General features: G+C 33.7%; 2 protein-coding genes across 3 annotated transcripts; one reads left to right on the top strand and one right to left on the bottom strand.

Moving 5' to 3' along the window:
• Positions 1-200: 200 nt before the first annotated feature.
• Positions 201-13,081, bottom strand: LOC131928126 (meiosis-specific nuclear structural protein 1). Its single transcript, XM_059284062.1, has 12 exons — positions 12,974-13,081; positions 9,649-9,798; positions 9,030-9,104; positions 6,348-6,475; positions 5,490-5,592; positions 5,215-5,310; positions 4,413-4,546; positions 3,735-3,951; positions 3,132-3,239; positions 2,661-2,783; positions 1,564-1,824; positions 201-1,071 (listed from the first exon to the last, which is right to left on the bottom strand). The coding sequence occupies exons 1-12, from the start codon at positions 12,974-12,976 to the stop codon at positions 964-966; spliced, it is 1,506 nt and encodes a 501-aa protein (XP_059140045.1). The 5' UTR covers positions 12,977-13,081; the 3' UTR covers positions 201-963.
• An 828-nt stretch (positions 13,082-13,909) lies between these two features.
• On the top strand, positions 13,910-20,026 carry LOC131928127 (uncharacterized). 2 transcript variants are annotated; one of them, XM_059284064.1, is made up of 8 exons: positions 13,910-13,928; positions 16,040-16,062; positions 16,712-16,807; positions 16,906-17,018; positions 17,539-17,684; positions 18,515-18,623; positions 19,309-19,383; positions 19,483-20,026. In XM_059284064.1, the coding sequence occupies exons 3-8, from the start codon at positions 16,718-16,720 to the stop codon at positions 19,550-19,552; spliced, it is 603 nt and encodes a 200-aa protein (XP_059140047.1). In that variant the 5' UTR covers positions 13,910-13,928; positions 16,040-16,062; positions 16,712-16,717; the 3' UTR covers positions 19,553-20,026. The 2 variants fall into 2 exon arrangements, with proteins under 2 accessions (XP_059140047.1, XP_059140046.1); XM_059284063.1 differs by lacking the exon at positions 13,910-13,928 and adding an exon at positions 16,356-16,550 and having other exon boundaries at positions 15,998-16,062.
• Positions 20,027-22,011: the final 1,985 nt, after the last annotated feature.

The following is a 22,011-nucleotide window of genomic DNA, read 5'->3' as shown; positions in this document are numbered from 1 at the left end:
CCCATTGTTATCATATTATGTATAAATTTTCAAATTATTGACATATTTTCTCAATAGAAAATAGAAACAAATGTTATTAGATCTGGTAGATCTAGTGCTAAATATAAAACACACAATTTTTAAGATAATAAATAGAAAGTTTGTTGTATAATTTAAAGACATTAGTGTAATGTTTACAAATAAATGAGCCAACACCAATAGGTTTTGTCAATGTTTATTTGTTCAGTGATAAACTTCAGAATGAAACATATCACCCTCATAATGTACACAAATGTGATTCAGCTGTGAGCTTTTTCATTCAGATCCATTCTAATATTTACACACACTCTAAAAAAATAAATAAATAGAACCAAACAAGTCCTATAAGTTCATGTAAAAAATAGTAGCATTATAAATTAATTTTCTTTTTTGAATAATAACCAATTTTTATTTTTATGGTAGGAAACAAATATTTTTTTAAACTTCTGTAGTCCTACACCTTCAAAACAATTTCCTAAATATAGGGCAAAATATTTGCTACTTTTATTCAATAAACCAATTTCAAGTGGTAACAAAAACCAATCGTAGTTTTTACAAAACAATAAAAATTATATAAAACTGAATGTCTAAAAAATTAAGTCTATCTATGTACAAAACGTATAAGAATTATATATTTAAAAATTTGTAAGCAACAGATTCATTATCTCATATTCATTTTTTATATATCACATATTAATGCAGACGAAATTCTGTCATAATTTAAGGTGTCAAAAAGGGAAAATATGCAAAACAAATTCACAATAGGTTTCCTTGGCACTGTAAAAACAATTTGATTTTATATTATAGATAACTAATAATACTTAAATCAACATTACACGACCTTGAAAAAACGTGTTTGCATTTACTTTTTAAAATACTTAATATGAACATTTCCCACCAATCACTCCAAAATTTGAGATAAGGTATTCTATTATTTCCCTTTATTTATTTTGACCAGGCAGTATCATCAAAGGGATCTATCTGTCGCTGTGAATAAGCTTCTTTGAATTCTGGTCCCAGCATTTCAAGATCTTTCACATCTCTTATCACACCCTAGAAATGGAAAAAAAATTGTGAGTTACAATTTTGAATTAGTTGGGCATTTAACAAAACAAATGTTAACAAAAAATGTAACAAGACTGAAAATATTAGTTTTATCTTTTAAAATTCTAATTTTAATAAATGTAAAGGTAAATAGTGTGAAAATATTCAACTAAACTTAGCAAACACGTTCCTAGTTTTTTTTTTAAAATGTACATGTTAAACTAAAATGTTAAAAAAAATAACATACAATAGGCATAATCCTAAATAGGTCTGAATGTGTGACTTTTAATTACTCTATGCAAATATCTTATTCAAATTTTGGCAACCAGATTTACAATAGTAAAAATATTTTTTTAAACAACCACATGACTCTAGACATGTCTGTGTAACTCTCCTTACTCTTGGCAAATATCTTTTTCATATTTCGCTAACCAGATCTACATTAGTATAAATAAATAACTTTTTGAACAACCATATGACTCTCTGTGTAACTCAACTTACCCTCGGCAAATATCCTATCAATTTTTTAGCATGCTCTTTCAACAACTTCTGCCTCTCCTCCTCAATGATCTGTTTGCGGATGTGCTCAAGTTTGGCCTCCTCCAGCCTGGCCTCAGCCTCCGCCTCCCTCTCGCGGGCAAACTGAGTCCTCCTGTCCTCCAGCAGCTGCTCCACCGCCCTCTGGTGCTCCAGCTGCTTCATGCGGCGACGCTGGGCGTTCATTTGTTCTATGCGGTCATCTTCAGCAAACTTGGCCAACATCTGTCATAATTTAAAAACTTCAATCATAAAAACAAAGCATTTGATTTTAAGTTAGTAGGATTAGAATTATTCACAAATGTATTATATCTATCTGCTAAACTATCAATAAATATATTTATATGTATATATTTATATATATATATATATATATATATATATATATATATATAAAATTCTCTTCTTGGAGACGCTAGAAAACAAGCTGTAAACGCGCTCTCTACCACCCCACCCCTACATGGTCTGGTGAGCTGTGGTTCACGCTAAATGTTTATAATCGTAGAGCCGGGTTTAGTGACGGCTATTAGGGGCAGATAATTTATTTAGAAACGATTTTAAACTTAGGGGAGGTAGCGAAGAGGAGGCTGCTTTCACGGGGGGAGGGGGGGGGGTTGTAGGGTAGGGTTGGGGGAAAGGAGGGTGGGGGTAGTATCGTTCTGAACAACCTACTGGTAGTGTTTTAAAGCAAATATTTTCAGTGGCAGCATTGGTACTGTCGAATTCACAAATTATGAATTACTGAAAAGTAGAAAATAAAACAACTAAATAGCGGCGTATGATATGCCGCGGGTCGGCTCGCATGTTTATATATATATATATATATGTTTAAAAAAAATATAAATATGTATGTATGCATGTATTCAGTGAGTTAAGTAACAGTAAAATATCCATTCAGTTTATGTGACGTATGAAGAATTTATCTCTTTCTCTGATATCAGCATAGAAAGTGTGGTCTGCTCGATGCCCTGCTGCTTTTATTTTACTTTTACTGACTCAACACAAGTACACAAACAATTGTTGAGCAAAGTGACATCCTACTGACTTAGTGAACAACAGACCTGTTTCTTAAACTCCTCCTCTTCTTCTTTTTCAGCCTCCATTCTAAGTGCCTTGAACTGCATCTGTTGGGCGTGTGTGACTTGGAGGTCAATCTTCTGTCTGATCTGTCGCTCAATGTCAGCCTGTTAGGGAAGTACAACATGTTTTTAGAACTTCAGTGTGGGAAATCAAATACTGCTTGAGTGCTTAACACATTAAATCGGAAACACATATTTTATGTTTAATGTTAAAAAACAAATTGCAGTCTGCTTGTGGGTTTCTCGCTAATATATTAATTTCATTGTTTTTAAGAAGAATTTTTTTGTCCTATTGGCTTTTTAAGTCAAATATGTTAACTGTTTATTTCTAAGCAAAAATAATTGTACTTTTTGCGTTTTAGTATAACTTCATTATTTACTGAAAAAAAAAGAAAAAAAAATGCTTTTGTCTTTAAGGTAATTAGTGTGAGTTTTCAAAAGAAAAAGATTTACCATCTCCCTTTGCCTTTCCCTTTCTTCTGTCTCTTCAATAACCAGTTCCAGCCTGATCCTCTCCATTTCTGCTCGCTCTGCTTCTTTCCTGGCAATCTCCTGGGCTAACTGGTAAAAAATAATGGAATATTTCAATGACAACAATACTTGACTGCACTGGTGCAGTATACTTCATTTTAATGTTACTGTATTTTCAATTATCCGTTTGACATAACTGATGATTTATTAGCAGCATAAGAATTTTTAAAAAATGTAATAGCTTTAATAATTATTTTAAATTATTTTTAAACCCAGGTAAGAATCTAAACAAAAAGGAACCTTTTACATAAATGAAAACATAAAGTAGCGCATAACAAAAAAATCTTTCTCTATTGTCAAATTACAAAATATTTTGTAAAATCAATCATCTATTTGGAAAGCTAATAATTCTTAATTTTGTACTGGGGAATCTGATTAGAACTTAGGTAATCAATTGTGAAGGTTTTATCCTTTTGCTAATAATAAGAGTTATTTTCCTTAGATAATGCTGTATGTTGTTTACAATCACCTGCAATATGGCCTCTAGTTTAGTGACAACATAGGGAAAATCAAGTTCATACTTACTGCTTCCTGTACTTTGCCCATTGCAACATCCTTCTCTTTCTTCTGAGACTTGACGTAGTCTTCCCTCTCCTGCATCTCTTTGGCAAACCTGAGAATTCTCTGATTCTCTTCATCCATCTTCTTCTTCTCCTGCACCTTCCAGGCTTCCCTAGCCTTTTGGAACTCTTCAATGTATTGCTGGGTGACTTTTCTTTTCATCATCTGTCTCTCTATTTCCCTGGAGCCAAAAGAAATAATTATATATTAAATGCTTTACAACAAGCAATGACGTACCTAAAGGTTTAGTGGACTAAACTAGGAATTAAGCTTAATTAAACATTTTCAATTTTTAAAAATTACTGATTATAAAATAATTATTAATAAAAAAAATCTATAATAAAAGCTAATCTATAACTGAAACCATGTTAATGATTATGATTTTCAAAACCGGTCCTGATTAGGCTAGCTCAATATAACTACCTACATTTAGAAAAACTTACTGAACTAGTGTACAAAGCGAAACTAAAAGTTCTAACCTTTGAGCAACTAACGACAAACCTTATTTAACAGCTCTGTTAGAACAACTAGAATCAACTTCCCTAAACACTAAAAGTGATAACAATAGATTGCTAAAAAGTATAATTTAAAAAAAAATGTTGATAGGAAAGAAGAATAGGGGAAAAAAAAATCATGTCCAACTTCTGATCCTCTTCGTAAATCTTGCGAACAATTTCATCAATCATGAGTTTCTCCTTGAGGAACTCCTCATAAGCTTGTTGTTTCTGGGCTTCCTGCTCTTCCAGCTGTCGCTCCAACTCTTGTTGATAGCGCACCTAAGGATAAATAAATACACTGTTTTATATGGGTTTATAATATTACCAGCTGCTTCACAGCTCATTTATAGAACGTCCAAGATATAAATAAGTACACTGGTTTATATGGGTTTATAATATTTTATTGTGCTAGAGTCCACAGGATGTCTTTGAGTCCATATAATGTTAATTATAAAATTAATATTATTTGGACTCAAAGACATCCTGTGGACTCTAGCACAATAAATTCATGTTATGCTGGGGTTTGCACTGGGTCCAAAAAAATCTGATGGGCAAAAGATAGAGCTAGTGGAAGTAAATCTGGCTAGACATGTTGCTGAAAACAGAAACACTTCACCATCAGCAACAGATTTAATGGATTATTTGGACCTGTATTTGGACCTAAACATTTTATTCATATTTGTAAAAATGTATTAAAAAATTCTAAATAACAATGAAAAAAATAATGTAAAAAAATAATTTTTTTAACAAGCAGCAGATTTGTATTAAGCATGAAACAAATTATATTTGATGTAATCCCCATAACCCCATTAATAAAAACAAACACAGTAGAAGAAAATAACAAAAGCCAGCTAAAAATAATTACACAAAAATATCCCCCTTTATCTGGATTATGTTTTTTTAAATAAAGAAAGATAATTAAATAAAAACAAATATGCATATCTTACCATCTCTTTGTATCTAAGAAGCTCCCTTTGATGTTCTGCTTCCTCTGCCCTCTCATTCTGTTCCTTCATTTGTCTAGCTATTTCTGAGTCACGTTTCTGTACAAAAAGTAGTTATGAATTAAATCTAATTAATAGACAAATCAGCAGTAATAAAATTTTGATTTTAATGAACAGGGTATTGTGATACAAAGGGAAGTAACAAAAATATTCCTTTTGAAAATTATATATGAAAATATTGAGAGAAAAATAAAAAACAATTTTTTTTTTCTTCCTACCATATCATCATATTTCAGAGCTTCTTTCTCTGCCATCTGAGCAGCCCTCTCCTTGTTCATGTAGGCAGCCCGAAGTTTTCCTTCTAGTTCCCGAAGTTCTAAGCTTAAATGATATATACATTTTCAAAATAAGCAAGGCAAACTACACAGGTACATCATTGCATGTAAAAAAAAATGTACTACTATAACATAATTCTTAATAATTATGGTTTATATTTGATCTACCCTAACTTTGAGTTTTTAAATTGTGAAAATTAAATTTAGTTATGACTTTAAATAACATAAAGCAAACATCTCTTCTCACATAAGAATAGGACCTAATTTGTCTTCCCTTCAAATAGGCTAATCCCCACAGATCACTAAAAAGTTGGCAACTGAACAAGTACAAATTGAATATTTTATTTTGCAATAAGTTACAATTTGTGGTGCTATAAACTATCTTTTATTATTTTAATGACAAGTATTTTTTAAGGTTATAATTTTAAGTTTAATGATACTTTTTTTAGTAAATGTAATTCTTAAATAACTAAACCTAAATCACTCCAATGGTAAAGATTTCTCTTTAGATCTAGCAATCCAGTAGGCAGATGAAGTTGAGTTCATGTTTTTTGGCATATGAAGGGATAATGCGGTCAGAGCTATGCCCAGCCACCCTTTACTTTCCCTAACGTGAGTTAGGTAACCCATCAGAGCTAGGAGGAGTCAAAGACGTTCCACTGACTTGAAACCAGATTCAAAATCAAGACTTTTAGGTTATCAGTCTAGCCCTCTATCGCTAGGCCACGCCCTCCCACAAATCACAACAATAAGAGTATTATGATTGGTCAGTATGAGATAACCAATCAGGGCTTCACACACCTGGTTTCTCTAATCTGCTGTCTCATCTTCTCATCCCTCAGCTGCTCAAACTTGACACGCTCCAGCTCCCTGGCCAGATTTTCATCTTGCTCCATCTGCTGCTGCTTCAGCATCCTGTCTCTCTCTGCCTGGAGCACAAGACATAAGACAATAGAAGGAGCAACTCAAAGAACTTAGGCCTGATACTAAATGGTTCATGACATTTTATTCTTGGAGACAAAAAAACTTTCATACACAAGATCAAGTGTACAACATAAGACAATACAAGGAGCAACTCAAACAACATAGGCCTGATACTAAATGGTTCATGACATTTTATTCTTGGAGACAAAAAAACTTTCATACACAAGACCAAGTGTACAACATAAGACAATAGAAGGAACAACTCAAAGAAATTAGGCCTGATACTAAATGGTTCATGACATTTTATTCTTGGAGACAAAAAAACTTTCATACACAAGACCAAGTGTACAACATAAGACAATACAAGGAGCAACTCAAACAACATAGGCCTGATACTAAATGGTTCATGACATTTTATTCTTGGAGACAAAAAAACTTTCATACACAAGACCAACTGTACAACATAAGACAATAGAAGGAACAACTCAAAGAAATTAGGCCTGATACTAAATGGTTCATGACATTTTATTCTTGGAGACAAAAAAACTTTCATACACAAGACCAAGTGTACAACATAAGACAATACAAGGAGCAACTCAAACAACATAGGCCTGATACTAAATGGTTCATGACATTTTATTCTTGGAGACAAAAAAACTTTCATACACAAGACCAACTGTACAACATAAGACAATAGAAGGAACAACTCAAAGACCAAGTGTACAACATAAGACAATACAAGGAGCAACTCAAACAACATAGGCCTGATACTAAATGGTTCATGACATTTTATTCTTGGAGACAAAAAAACTTTCATACACAAGACCAAGTGTACAACATAAGACAATGGAAGGAGCAACTCAAAGACCAAGTGTACAACATAAGACAATGGAAGGAGCAACTCAAAGACCAAGTGTACAACATAAGACAATAGAAGGAGCAACTCAAAGACCAAGTATACAACATAAGACAATAGAAGGAGCAACTCAAAGACCAAGTGTACAACATAAGACAATAGAAGGAACAACTCAAAGACCAAGTGTACAACATAAGACAATAGAAGGAGCAACTCAAAGACCAAGTGTACAACATAAGACAATAGAAGGAACAACTCAAAGACCAAGTGTACAACATAAGACAATAGAAGGAGCAACTCAAAGACCAAGTGTACAACATAAGACAATAGAAGGAACAACTCAAACACCAAGTGTACAACATAAGACAATAGAAGGAGCAACACAAGACCAAGTGTACAACATAAGACAATAGAAGGAGCAACTCAAAGACCAAGTGTACAACATAAGACAATAGAAGGAGCAACTCAAAGACCAAGTGTACAACATAAGACAATAGAAGGAGCAACTCAAAGACCAAGTGTACAACATAAGACAATAGAAGGAGCAACTCAAAGACCAAGTGTACAACATAAGACAATAGAAGGAACAACTCAAAGACCAAGTGTACAACATAAGACAATAGAAGGAGCAACTCAAAGACCAAGTGTACAACATAAGACAATAGAAGGAGCAACACAAGACCAAGTGTACAACATAAGTCAATAGAAGGAGCAACACAAGACCAAGTGTACAACATTAGACAATATAAGGAGCAACTCAAAGACCAAGTGTACAACATTAGACAATAGAAGGAGCAACTCAAAGACCAAGTGTGCAACATAAGACAATAGAAGGAACAACTCAAAGACCAAGTGTACAACATAAGACAATAGAAGGAGCAACTCAAAGACCAAGTGTACAACATAAGACAATAGAAGGAACAACTCAAAGACCAAGTGTACAACATAAGACAATAGAAGGAGCAACTCAAAGACCAAGTGTACAACATAAGACAATAGAAGGAGCAACTCAAAGACCAAGTGTGCAACATAAGACAATAGAAGGAACAACTCAAAGACCAAGTGTACAACATAAGACAATAGAAGGAGCAACTCAAAGACCAAGTGTACAACATAAGACAATAGAAGGAGCACCTCAAAGACCAAGTGTGCAACATAAGACAATAGAAGGAGCAACTCAAAGAACATAGGCCTGATACTAAATGGTTCATGACATTTTATTCTTGGAGACAAAAAAAAAACTTTCATACACAAGACCATAAATTTGTTATATAAGTAAAGTTCCCACTTTGAACCTAATGGTTCATAGGGCAGGTGAAGTAAAGTTTACCAGTTTCTGTGACCTCAGCATATGAAGGGATAGTGCGGTCAGCACTATGCCCAGCGACCTTTAATTTCTCTAATGTTAGTTAGGTACCCATTATAGCTGGGTGGACTAAGGGACATTCTACTCATTTGAACCAGGCTTCGAACTCCAAACAGGATAGCAGTAAAGCCCTCTACCCATAGGCATCGCCATTCCACCTATTCTATATCGCATATATAAAACACTGCCTCCTACTCAAACAACAAGTATTATATAAAAATATATACTATACATATTGCACATTACTTTACTTGTTGATTACTTTTAACAAACTGGTCTGAAATAAACAAGAAGATAAAAATGTATAATGTAAAAACAAAGAAATATAAACACTTACCTTTAAGATAGCATCATTCATTTCAATTTCTTTATTCATTATTAACTGTTGTCTTAAGCTCCTCTTCTGTTGTAGCTGTGGGCAACAGATTTATAATTATTAAAATGTATTTTAAGCATCTCTTTAAAGCCTACAGTTTACACAATAAGTAACATAGGAACTTGCCCTACATCATGGTTATCCCTAGTGAAAGTCCTTGTGTTAAAATGCAGCAATTGGTTAAGGAGTGCTAGTATGGCTTTATGTTTACTATCCAACATTTAGAATATCAAAAAAACAAATTTTTTACAAAACTAGTGCTATCTGGGTGGGTTGATGTGTCCACTGGATGGTTATTTGGGTACTAACTGTGGGGCTTGTGTAAAAAACAACAAAAAAAACAACATTTTAGAATGTTTAAAAAGATCAGCACGTTTGATAATGAAAGGGAGGAGGGGTTGGATGTAACTCTGCGCCACCATTCAGGAATGACCCATATTTACTAGATTTTAGTAGAAAAATAAAAAAAATAAAAAGGTTCCTTTTATAGAGAACATAAATATTGAGTTAACCTTTATTGAAATCTGGAATAGTTACTCAAAATTTTAAAACGAAAACATCTAAATTTAAAAAAAAGTACCTTTTCCTCTTTCTGAATGTTTTCTCCAAAATAATTTGCCATTTTACGTTCTTGTTCTAAAACTTTTATGTCCATCTCCCTCTGACGATTCTTCTCCAACTCCTTTAGGTACCTGACCTGGTCCTGGCGATCTGCTCTTCTTGCCATAGCCTTTTAAAACAATTTTAAAAGAACATATTTTTATAAGCTACACCTTTAATATTTTAATGCCAGTATATTATGTAAACATCATTCTTTCATATACGTTAAACTCTAAGCACATAATCTTGAAAATAAAATATAATAAATCAAGACATTTTAGAAATGATTGAATATTACTAATTACCATGCACAAGCATTAGCTAACTTTAAAGAAACATATTTTCACCATAAACATGCAGTTTTGGCCTATCAAATTTATTTTTATTTAGAAAACTTATATGAAGGAATAGAGTGGTCAGCACTATGCCCAGCAGCATTTACTTTCCCTAACACGAATTAGGCTTTATTAGGTACCAGTCAAAGCTGGCTGGACTCAGGGACATTCTACTGACTAGAACTAGGGTGTGGGGAAATTGCGAGACGCGAAAAGCGAAATGGCGAGACGGGAAAATGCGAGAAGGTAATGCGAGACATACCTGCGGAATTAAGGGTAAATAGCGAGACAATTTTTGCGAAAAAAAAGTTTTTTTCATGCTTATTTCATCTTTATTTATTTAAATTATTTTTTTGTTTGTTTTAAAATAAACTAGCATGTAGCCATACCCTTTAACACGAGTGTTGTATGTTGTTATTTTTTATCTAGATTTTATTATATATATATATATATAGATAGATACTAAGAAGATAGATAGATCTATATCTAGATCTAGATCTATTAAAAAATCCTAACATTGTTGCTGTGCTACTGTCATCGCCCGCTCTCGTTAGCGAGAGGAAAATCCCGTCTCAGTCGGCATTAATTTTAAAAATCTTGCCCGCTCATGTTTATACAAACGTGAACTGTGTAATTGTGGATTGGTATAATCTTGTCAGCTGGAGAGATATTCTGCAACATCTATTTATGGATTTTTGTACTTGCAAAAAGTGTAAAAGTATAAACAATTCTAAAAAGTGTAATTTATTTTTTATTAAGTAATTTTAATTACAAACAAAATTTACAAACAAAATCTTCTGAAACAGTCCTAGCACTAATCAAACAAACCTCGTCACACCATCTTTCACACATAGTACATCCAACCCAGTTCATTAGACTCCCATTTATACTGTGCTAACGCAGAACACAAATATGAACATAATGGAAAAAAATGTGCGTCTGTAGATAATCTGAATAAAGTCCGCAATGGACAAAACTACCATTTAATAGCTAAAAGGGGTCATTCATAAATGACGATTTTTCCCCCCTCCCCTCCATCACACATTTTCACAAAAATCCAGACCCCCCCCTCCCACTAAAATGACGTCACACCTCAGTCTACAACCCCCCTCCAAATTGCAGTTGAATTTTTTTTAAAACATAGATATTTTCCCAAAATCTTGTCTAATTTCTGTCAAAATAGAGTATTTTAATCAATTCCTATTACAATTTATGAAAACAGTTTTCTAAAACGCGAAAAATGTCTAAAATTCTTTTTCTAACATTGCTTTTTTATAGTGTGACGGCACACATTTCTATGCAACAATACAAAATATGTTTGCGGCGGCACAGCGATCTTCAAAGACGGTAAATCAGGTGGCTTTGGCGTTCCACACAAAAGACAGAAGTTGATATATCGTCGGCGGTATTTCCGTCAGTTTTGAACAAGGTGGTATTCTAAGTCGACACAAAGACACAAAAGATGGGGGGGGGGGGGGGGGGGGGGAGTTGACAAATCATCAGTATGTCTAGCGACGGAAAAATCGGAAGTTTTAACAATGTAAACGAAACGTCTTTGAAGTCTGGACCAAATACCACTGAAAATCGGGTGCGGTAAATTTTTCGCAGAAATCTTCGCATTTCAACACCACCCAGCGTAAGTATCGGGTTGTGGTAAAATGCGAGACAAAAAAGTCACGTGACCGACCGTTTTCGCGCCCTTTTCGCATTTTCCCGCCTCGCCATTTCGCTTTTCGCGTCTCGCAATTTCCCCACACCCCTAGAACTAGAACCTGGTTTCCAACTAAAGACTTTTGGGTTGGCAGTCAAAACTCTTTACAAGACTAGACTACTAGACTAGGCAACGCTGTCCCATAAAATTTTTATGATTATTTTAGTAGGCCTACTATGTAATACTATGTATTTTAAGTTTAATTAGTAGGCCCTAATTAGTTAGCCTAGATCAAGTAATAGTTGAAATATAGTTAAGTAAGTTTAAGTAGTTTTAAGTTTAGATAGGCATAATATTTAATAATTTAATAAATAAATATTAGACAGTTATTAGGCCTATTAATTTAATATTAGTATTAAAAATAATAAATACTAGATCTAGATCTAGATGGTGTGTGGGGGGGTGGGTTGGTTTCAGTGTTTCTTTCAGACTTTTTCCTCCCCGGAGAGGGGTGGGGGTACTTGAAATTTTCGGGGGCGGGGGTAGAATTTTCTGGGAGGGGGCGGACACTGGAAAAAGTATATAATTATATTTCGTTGAATGGGACGGTAGACATGGTTTTTTTTTGGGGGGGGTGGGGGGGTGGGGGGGGCGGTGTGTGGAGGGGGTGGGGGGTGTGGGTGGTGTAGGGGGGTGGTGTGTGGTGGGGGGGGGGGTGTGGGGGGTGGGGTGGGGGTGGTGTGTGGGGGGGTGGGTTGGTTTTAGTTTAGAGAAAAGAGACAGCAATATCAGCCTAGCGCCCGTTGTACCCTTCCTCAACGGGCCATTTTTCTCGTGGCTAAATACATCAATATAGGCCAGAAATTAACTTTAAACAGCAGTGTCTGCAAGCAAGATTTGCTATATAAACAGCAGCCATTTATAAAATAGAGTGACTTCCGCCTGAATCTTGCGCTTTAAGTCTATAAAAATAAAACTTTAACAAGATGGCTGCTATAGTAAATGAGCATGGTTGCATCTGTTGGAAACATCGCTAGTCTTCATTTATTACTGAAAAGTTTTAATTCAATTGTTTAAAAACAGGTACATAAATGAAACATTTTTGTATTTTTAAAACATAAATCCTCCTCAAAATATGTAATAATTATTAAAATGTAAGGAGTCACCTGTTTTTCACATTACTAGTTAGTCGCGGGCGATTTTACGTACCCAAAACGATAGATTACCATCTAGATTGTCTATTATGTTTAAGTAAGTAGGCCTAGATCTAGATCTAGGCAAATATGAATAAATCTGAACGACAAAAATGAAAAAAGTACCATGTTTGTGGTCTATGTGATGCTAAACAACACAATGGTGAACTTTAAAAATCACAAACTAGTGGCCGCCAAGGTTTTGGCATGGAAAACAAAGATGGCGGAAATGTTGTAGTGATTGGGTCATTCCATTCGGTTGCTAAGGGTAGGAAGCTTACGCTTTTAAAAATAATTTTGTGTAAAAGATAGTCTTGATGAAGCCCAACGCAAATCTAACGCATTTTCTTTCCTTATGTTTTTACATTACAATTATTAAATGTCAAACAGTTGCATGTTCGTGAACGCAGTACTAATTTACCGAGGAGGAGGTTTAGTCTACCTTAAAAAAATTAAAAGCTTTTCATAGTCATAGATCTAGATTCAAATAAATAGTAGGCCTAAACAATTAATAAATAAGCCTATGCTTCTAGTATGCATTTATAGTTTTGCTTGACAATTTTAGAACAATTAAGTCACAGATGTTAAAATTAAATTAGAATAAGGCACATATGGACAGCACTATAAAAAAATAAGTGACAGTTGATAATTTTATTAATCAAACACTTGTGCCCAGAACTACAAGATGAGGTTTTTAACTCTTAAACATAGTAGCTTTAAGCACTAGACCTATAATTTATATTCATGTATAAATATTAGATGACTAATTTCATATCTAATAATTTGTTTTTTATTTCATCAAATGCTTCTTTGATTACTTGTGCGTTAAATTTCTTTTCTGTCTCAACTAATTGTATAGGCCTATTTGGCAAAATTAGGCCTACAAAAAGTTGAATTATTAGCCCTGATCTGAAAGAATTTTGTAGTTACCGTTCCTTGTTTCAGCAGACGTCTTATTTTCATTAGGACAGCCTTTATTTACTTTTTATTATGAATAGAAATGGTCTAGCTAGATCTAGATCTAGATCTAGACTAGGGATCTAGAGTCTAGAGGTCTAGACCTATCTGTAGTTTACTTAAAGTAATTTAAACTAATAAACTTGAGTGCCTTTCCACTAAAAAATCATTTTGTTTTTGATAGTTTAATTGATTAATTGTCAGTAAGCTTAATTTAGGGCTAGGCCTATTCCTATTAATTAATAAAATAGTAGGTAGGCTATATATAGTATAGGCCTATATAGTAGTATATAGTATATATTTAATAATTACTGATTAGTTAGTAATTAGTGATTATAAATTAGGCTTAATATTATAAATTATAATAATAAAATAAAACGAGCTGACCCCTTGCATATCAATCATCATACGCCATGATACGCCGCTAACTATTATAATATATATAATTTAGTATTTAGTTAGACTATTTAGACTTAGTTTTTTTTTTGTTTTCTACTTTTCAGTTCTTCATAGTTACTAGTTAGTGAATTCAACACTACCCTCCCTTCCATTTCCCCTCCCCCCATCCCCCACCACCATGAAAGCAGTAGTCCATGACGACAGTTTACGGACGACAATGAAAAAAATCAAGCAGGACTTCTTACCTCTCCTTAGTTTCAAATGGTTTAAACAAGCTAAATTATCTGCCCCTAATAGCCGTTACTTATTCGACCCAGCTCTACGATTGTAAACATTCGGGGTGAACCTTAGCTCACCAGAATGGTGGAGGTGCGGTTGGTAGCTAATGCCTAGAGAGCGGGGGAATACGGCGTGCGTTTACATGGTGGTGTCTCGCATGGTCCCCATGAAGAGAATTATATATAGTCTATAATATATAGATAATTGTAATGGCCGATTCTAGTCGGAATAAGATACGCATGCGATACGCATGCGCAATGATGAGAAACTACGACTTAACTTCGCGGCGATGCTTTCGATGGTACTGCGCATGCGTGTGTTTACAACCGCAGAACTCTAACACCAACCCTAATCCTATCCCTAACCCTAATCCTATCCCTAACCCTAGCCCTAATCCTATCCCTAACCCTATCCCTAATCCTACCCCTAACCCTCATTCTAGCCCTAACCCTAGCCATAGGTCACTGCGCATGCGCAATGCTATCTTTTGTCGACTAAGTGGAGACGTTGGGGAGAAAAATCTTCTTCCGAGTAGACACTTCGAATTGTAATTTACTAATTTTAATTTAGTTCTCTAGACTAGATTATCATTATAGTTAAGAGGCTAAGAAGACTAAGACATTATAAATCTTAAATAAAATAGATCTAATCTAAGCTGATTTTAGCCTGGAAAAATTTGCAGAAAAAACTAGGCATGCACAGTGGGAAATGTTTTTTGCCTCATGTACATGTGTATATTCACCTAATCTCCTAATGTCAAACCCTAATATAATCCTCCCTAAGGTCCCTAAAGTGAGTTCACTTCAGACATCCCTTTGGGGCTATGCCCCCCCCCCCCTGGAGAAAAAGTCTGAAAAAACACTAATCTTAGCCCCTAATGCCATAATGTTAACCCTTAAGCCTAAACCTAACCTGTAACCCTTCAAAAGCTCAACAACAGATTTTATTTACTAAGTAAAGAAAGAAAAAAGTGCAAAAAAAACCTCAGAGCTCAAAGGAACCCACGCCATTAAAACAAGTTGATTGATGCGCAACCATTTTGATCACCTGAGTAGTAATCACGTCTAAAAGTTGAAAATCATACTCAAAGATTGCATGCGGATGCATATTTGCTCCACATAGCCTAGGGCCTTGGTGAGGCTAGGCAGTAAACAGTTTGCTCCGTGTAGTCATTTCATATTTAACATTGTACAAGTAAGTCGTGCCAAGAGTCTAAAAATTTTTCTAAGTGTAAACAGGGGCGGTGCTACAAAGTGTTTACTCACTAACTGTTATTTATATAGGCTACTGTTAAGAGCGCAACTGTTAAGTAGTAAACGCTACAAGCTAATTAGATTTTAGATCTATCTAAATCTAGATTCTCTAGATCTATTTGTTTAGGTTCTAGACCTAGGCCAGGTGTAGGGTTGGCATAGGCCTAGGGTCTAATAATTTAATAAACTAAACTTCTTAACAAGATCTATAGACTGTGTCTAATGATTATAATCTATAATTATTTCCCTAAACTAGCTTAATAATTAAAAAGAAGTTAAAAATGATATTGTACTATTCTTTCAGGAAAATATTTGAACAATTTAACGGTTTGTATTAAATCTACAATTTGAAATTGTTGCAGTATTATTTTTGTTAGTTTATATTTGTAATTTGTTCCGTATTTGCTGTTGTATTTCTCTTTTTTTTTTATTGCTGATTAGAAATTAAAAAAAATGTTTTGTAATTAACACTGATAAAAAAATTCCAGTTTCAATTAATGGAAATATTTAGGCTGTACAAAGTATACTAAATGTAAACAGATATATTTTTATGACCTTAGTTTGATATGAACATCTAGATTCTATGTATGGGCCTAATTTATAAAACTTTGTATTTTTAGGAGCCCTTGAGTATAACAAAGATACTAAAATTTCTCAATTATTATTTTAAACCAAAATAAATCTAGTGTTACCACACCATCAACATTAATAAGTTAATAAAGTGCAGCATGTATATAATTTAAGTAATGGATATGGAGGAAAGGCTATTCAGAGGGTGCTGTGATGCAGGTACAGCATCCATCAATCTTAGCATGGTATGAATTGGATTTTCACTAAATATGCATAAACACTGGATTAGCTAATTCTTTTTATCCGAATATGAAAATCTTTTTCTCAATCTTTTCAATTTTACTGTTGTTACCAAATAAATCTGCTTTAATTTGTTTTATTTGAATTTTAAATCTTTGTTTTTCAGCTTAAAATGCCTACAAAAGTCGATATTGATTTAAGCAGCTTCCATTTTTGGTTTACTGCTTTGCTGATCTATGTGGAGCCTTTTTTTAAACCAGTGGTAAAGAAAACATGTTTACTTTAATTATTTTATTGTATTAAATCATGAAATGACAGATTTGAATTTTGAATATGATTTCTTTCATACTCTACTTACAGATTGGTGTTAATGAAAGCAAACATAGGATCATCTCTAAATATGTTGGGAAAACTGTTTCATTTTTTCTGTATTGCTTGGCATCTAACCTTTTCACACTGTGGACTGTCTTTAAGTAAGTATATAACTGATTTACATAATTTTCAAACCTGAATAATGCAACTAAAATAAACATACATTTATAACCTGATTATAATATAAGAGAAATCCAACTGATTCAAATATTCATTTATTTAACCAGAACAGACATGTCTACAAGAAAATGTTATTTCAACAAAAAAAAAATTATTGCTTTAGTTTTTCTGTACAATTATTTATTCTCTTTTTATAAATCTTGCATACTAGTACCTTGCCATATTGTTAAATTGTTGGTGTGGGTGCAGGGTAGAGCAATTGACTGTTAACCCAAAAGTTGAGTTCAGGTCAACCCAACTCTGATGGGTACCTGAACTTACATTAGGGAAAGTAAAGGCGGCTGGGCACAGTGTTGACCACACTATGCCTTCCTATACAGAAAAAAACAGATGAACTCTACTTCACCTGTGAGCCACCAGACCTGTATGGGAACTTCAAACATTGTTGGAAATAATTATAGATCGTAGCTAACATTTAACAAATCAATATTTGTTTCACAGAGTCACTCAAGTAATATCTAGTCATCCACGTACGCCTGATCTTTCAAGAAACAGTGTACTTTATTTGGGCTACTTGTTTTTGATAGCTGGCTTGTGCATCAAAATACACACCTACAGAAAATATGGCTTTGTTGCTGTAATGGGAGGTTTGTATTTTTTTTCTGTATGCATTTCCTTATGTTTGCTTGGGTAAGCAGAATAATATAATAAACATATTTTATAATATAGATAATTATCTATTGCTTATTTTACATTGTTATTTTATACAACTTAAATAGCATTTTTACCCTATTATAGGTCTACATATTTTAATTATAAAGCCCTAATATTTTAAATACAATAAACCATAGTGTTCATTATAAAGTGCATAAAGCATTATTTCATACAGCCCTAAGAGTTTCCAAAATATGAACAAGATAGTTGAAATTGGAGCAGCTTGGTCAAAGTTAGAACTAAACAAAAAAAATTAAGGTGTTTGGTTAGGTTTGAAAATGGCATTATATTCTTCAAAATGATTTGTTAAATTTTTAAACTGAACTGGTCACCTAAAGATAAAATTTTTAAATTGACAAAAAATGAAACTTTTATCTTTAGTTCATGAAGCAAAAATGAATTGATCAAAGTTAGAAAGTTCCCTGGCAATGTAGTTTCCCCCAGCAATGTAATTGTGTTGTGATGAACAGTGGCCTCCAGTGTAAAAAAACCCTGCAAGAACTCATGTCAAGGAATAGTTAACATTCAGTCCTTCTATCCTTCTAGATAACTATTTAATTAATTAAAAGTAATGTACATTAGGTTCTTAAAAATTGCTGATTTTTGTATTTGATTTTAATGAATGCTTTCAAATAAATGTCTTGTTTATTTCTGTGGTGCTTTATTACAGTTGGTGGGGAATGAGTTATACTAAACATCTACAATAGAACTCCTGCTTTAAACTGATAACAGATGCTTAAAAATTTTTCATTCCCTTTGATAGGTAAATATTTCAGGATAGGAACTAAGGAAGACAAACACCCACCGTCTGATCCTTATTATCATCCATCAGGAACTGCAACCGTTGTGTGCTTCATAGGTTATTCTCTTATGTAAGTTGCTTCTTGAGTTAAGGTATTGTTTTGTCTACATAAAGAAATTTAGTCCTACTATTCCTACACATGATAGTATTCTAAAATGGTCAAAACTATTTTTGCAACCATCATCATCTTTTACCTTTAATGTCCAAGACACATGGGGCAAACCCAGAAAGCCCCCTCCAATTTTGTCAGTCTCCTGCGATTTTCCTGGCAGTTCCCCAAGACAGTTTTGCATCTGCCAGCTGCTTCCCCACTGTGCCCCTCCACATCTCCCTTGGCCAACACCATCTTCCTTTTTTGGTTATTTTGGAAACTGCTTCTATTTCCATCTCTCCTAGTAGTCTATCATTGGAGATGGTGTTAGGCCTGTGGATGCTTTTTATCCTTCCCAGGCACTTAGCATGGAAAGAGTCCAGTGATCAGCTAGTGGCAGTTGTTACTTTCCAGCAATGTCTGCCCTACTGTAGCTAAGGACATTATTTTTTAAAAGTCTCCATTTTGTCTTAGGGGAGATTTTCTTTGCTTGGTTTAAGAGATGCTTGTTTTGATTTCAGCGGTGCAGTCTCCTTCATAATTAACAATGTTGCCTAAATATTTGCCACCATAATACACAACTTGAGTTAGCTGTGTAGGCCCACTGCTGTTTCATGCTTTCTTCTTTTTTTAATAAATCAAGTTTTAAATATTTTCTTTGCAGACAAGCTAGTGTAGCTGGACTGTTTTACTGCATTATCTGCTCAATAGCTTATGTTTTTGCATACTATTTCGAGAAGTAAGTTTTTATGTAACAATATCATACCATATAATATCTTTTAATACTTACCCTATAATTAAAGGAAAATGACTGTCATTTTATTTTATTCACCAACAGATTTCATTTGACACTTTACAAGGAAGAATATGTTAAGCCCAACCCAAAATATATGCCAGAGGATGATTAAATGAGATTGGAGGGACTGTTAGCAGTGTTCATCATTTCATAGAATAGTACAAAGACCTGAAATATTTTAAATAAGGTTATTTTATTTCAGTCATTCACGAATTTTTTTATCAGTTTGATTTAAGTTTGTTTATGAAGTTGAAGTTGGGTAGCCGTCAACACAATGACTTCACTGATTAAACAATGTTATATTGCTCTAGTTGTACAATAGGTTTAGTTTGTTGTCTCCATTGCTTATTATGGCGCTAGATCTGATGTTTCTCTCACTAACAGTGAGTTTACTTGTTGGTTTAAAGCTTGTTGAATTAACACACATTTTTTGCCTTAAATATAAGTATTTTTTATGCAGATGAAGTAGAGTTTACCAGTCTTAATTGGTAAGGGTCATGTAGAGATTGCAGGGGTTAATGTTTTGAACTTCACTGCCAATTTTTTTTAGACACGATCCAAGGGCATTGTCATGAGGGTAAGAATAGTAAGATCAACAAAAATTTGATAATTCACTTAACGGGGGGGGGGGGGGGGGGGGGGGGGGCAGGCAATTATATCTAGGTGAAACTACACATAAGATATGGTTCTTTTTTTCATAGCACTAATGACTACAAGATTTGAAACATTCAGACATTAGTCACTTCAGTATTACTACACAGTTTCAATGTCTCTGTCACTGCCACTTGAGTCAGCCTCCCTTTACCTCTGACACTATGTGACACTACTTTCATACTTCTGTCATTCTCTCATTCCCATTGTCATCTTCATTTTACCTTCTTGAATATTAGCTGTGTTGCTCGCCTGTCAAAACAAATTCACACTAGCTTACCTTATACTTCATTTTGTGCACCCTTCAGTTCAAAATACGCAAACACCCTATAATCTCACTACACATTTTTAACATAACATTATGTCACTCCTAGCCAGACCACATCGCTAAGTTATCATAAAGATTCTAGGTTAGTCATTGTATTGGTTTTTGGGATTAAAATTTACCTCACTCCAAATAAAAAATAACAATAAATGTTAATAAGTGGGATTTATACTAAGTCTACATGACACCGCTCTACCACATCAGCCTGTATGTGTTGTTGTAAGTAAAATATTCAATATTTGAAATTATTTTATGTTGGATAATGCATTGCCTGTTTCACAATTGGATTTTCATTGTCCAGTTTGTCTTTTCATTGACAAAAATAAATAATTTATTATATAAGTAACTCATGGTTTGTTGTTTTATATTGATTGTTGGGTATGCAACTATTTTTCACAATTCATTATCATAGAATTTTAAGAAAAAAGTTAAATTAGGAAATCTTTTTTTCTTTACTTTAGTTATATTTAATGTTAAATCCTATAGGCATTAAAATATATTTATAAACGAACAACTTTAAAAAAATGTCAATGTCTCCTTTCTTTTAAAATTTAGTTCAGTGACAGTGACATAGGATTTAGAAAATATTTTATTACTCCCCTTTGACAAATATTTCATAGTTTAAATTGTAAACACATATTTTGCAGTTTTCTCCCTTGTTAACTGCTTAAATTATAGAGGTATCTCGGAAGAAATCTCACTAAATAGGTAAGCTTTCTTCGGCATTTTTACACATAATACATGACCTACATGCATTTTATACTATTATGTGATAAACTTTTATTACTACGGTATTATGAAATATGTGTGATACACAAACATCCAACTTATACCTTTGATTTGCCGCCCTTTAATGACGCTACGAACATAGAGAGTTGTCTCTTATCTTTTTTGACTATGTGCTAGAGTGAGGTGAGGGAGAAAAGAGGATGAGGGGTGGGGTAGGTTTGTCTATTATTAAAAATAAAATAAAAAGTATTACAATTGATGGAACCGAAACATGTGGCGTCGTTTATTAACATTAAAGTACAAATTGCCTGACGCCACTTATGACAAAACCCCATGCACTTCTTTAGTAGACTTAATGCCGTTTAGGTATTGTGGTTGAAATAACTATTTTATGTTTTAAAAAATACCCTAGATTGTTTTCAATATTTAGATAGACGTAAAAGAATTGTAAAAAACAAACCACCACAACTCCCTGAACGGAAGACTATACAGCCTTGCTCACGGTAAGCATCCCAATTTTATGAAACTCTACCTACAACAATATTTTTTTAAAATATCAAGTAACGCCCCAGGTAACCGTCCCCCCACCCCAGCCCGAAACGGTACTTGTTGAATGCTCACCCTCTTAAGATAATATCCACCAGACATACTTCCAGCACACATGCGGTAGCTGGAGGGATAAGAAGATAAAGTTAACTTCTTTACTCTTGTGTAACCTACCAGTTTCATTGCTTTTTTAAAAATAAAAAACTAAGCTAGTCACCATTTTTAACCAAACTATGATACTAGACCCTTTACAATAAACTAAGTATATAAATTCTTATGAGCTATCGTTACATAAGAAGATAAAGCTAACTTCTTTACTC

Source organism: Physella acuta, unplaced genomic scaffold (assembly GCF_028476545.2).
Source record: "Physella acuta isolate Inbredline_101_S28 unplaced genomic scaffold, ASM2847654v3 ptg001465l, whole genome shotgun sequence".
Taxonomy (NCBI): Eukaryota; Metazoa; Mollusca; class Gastropoda; family Physidae; genus Physella; species Physella acuta.
The sequence above is the reverse complement of the archived record's forward strand: the minus strand, read 5'-3'. Positions and strand labels throughout refer to the sequence as shown.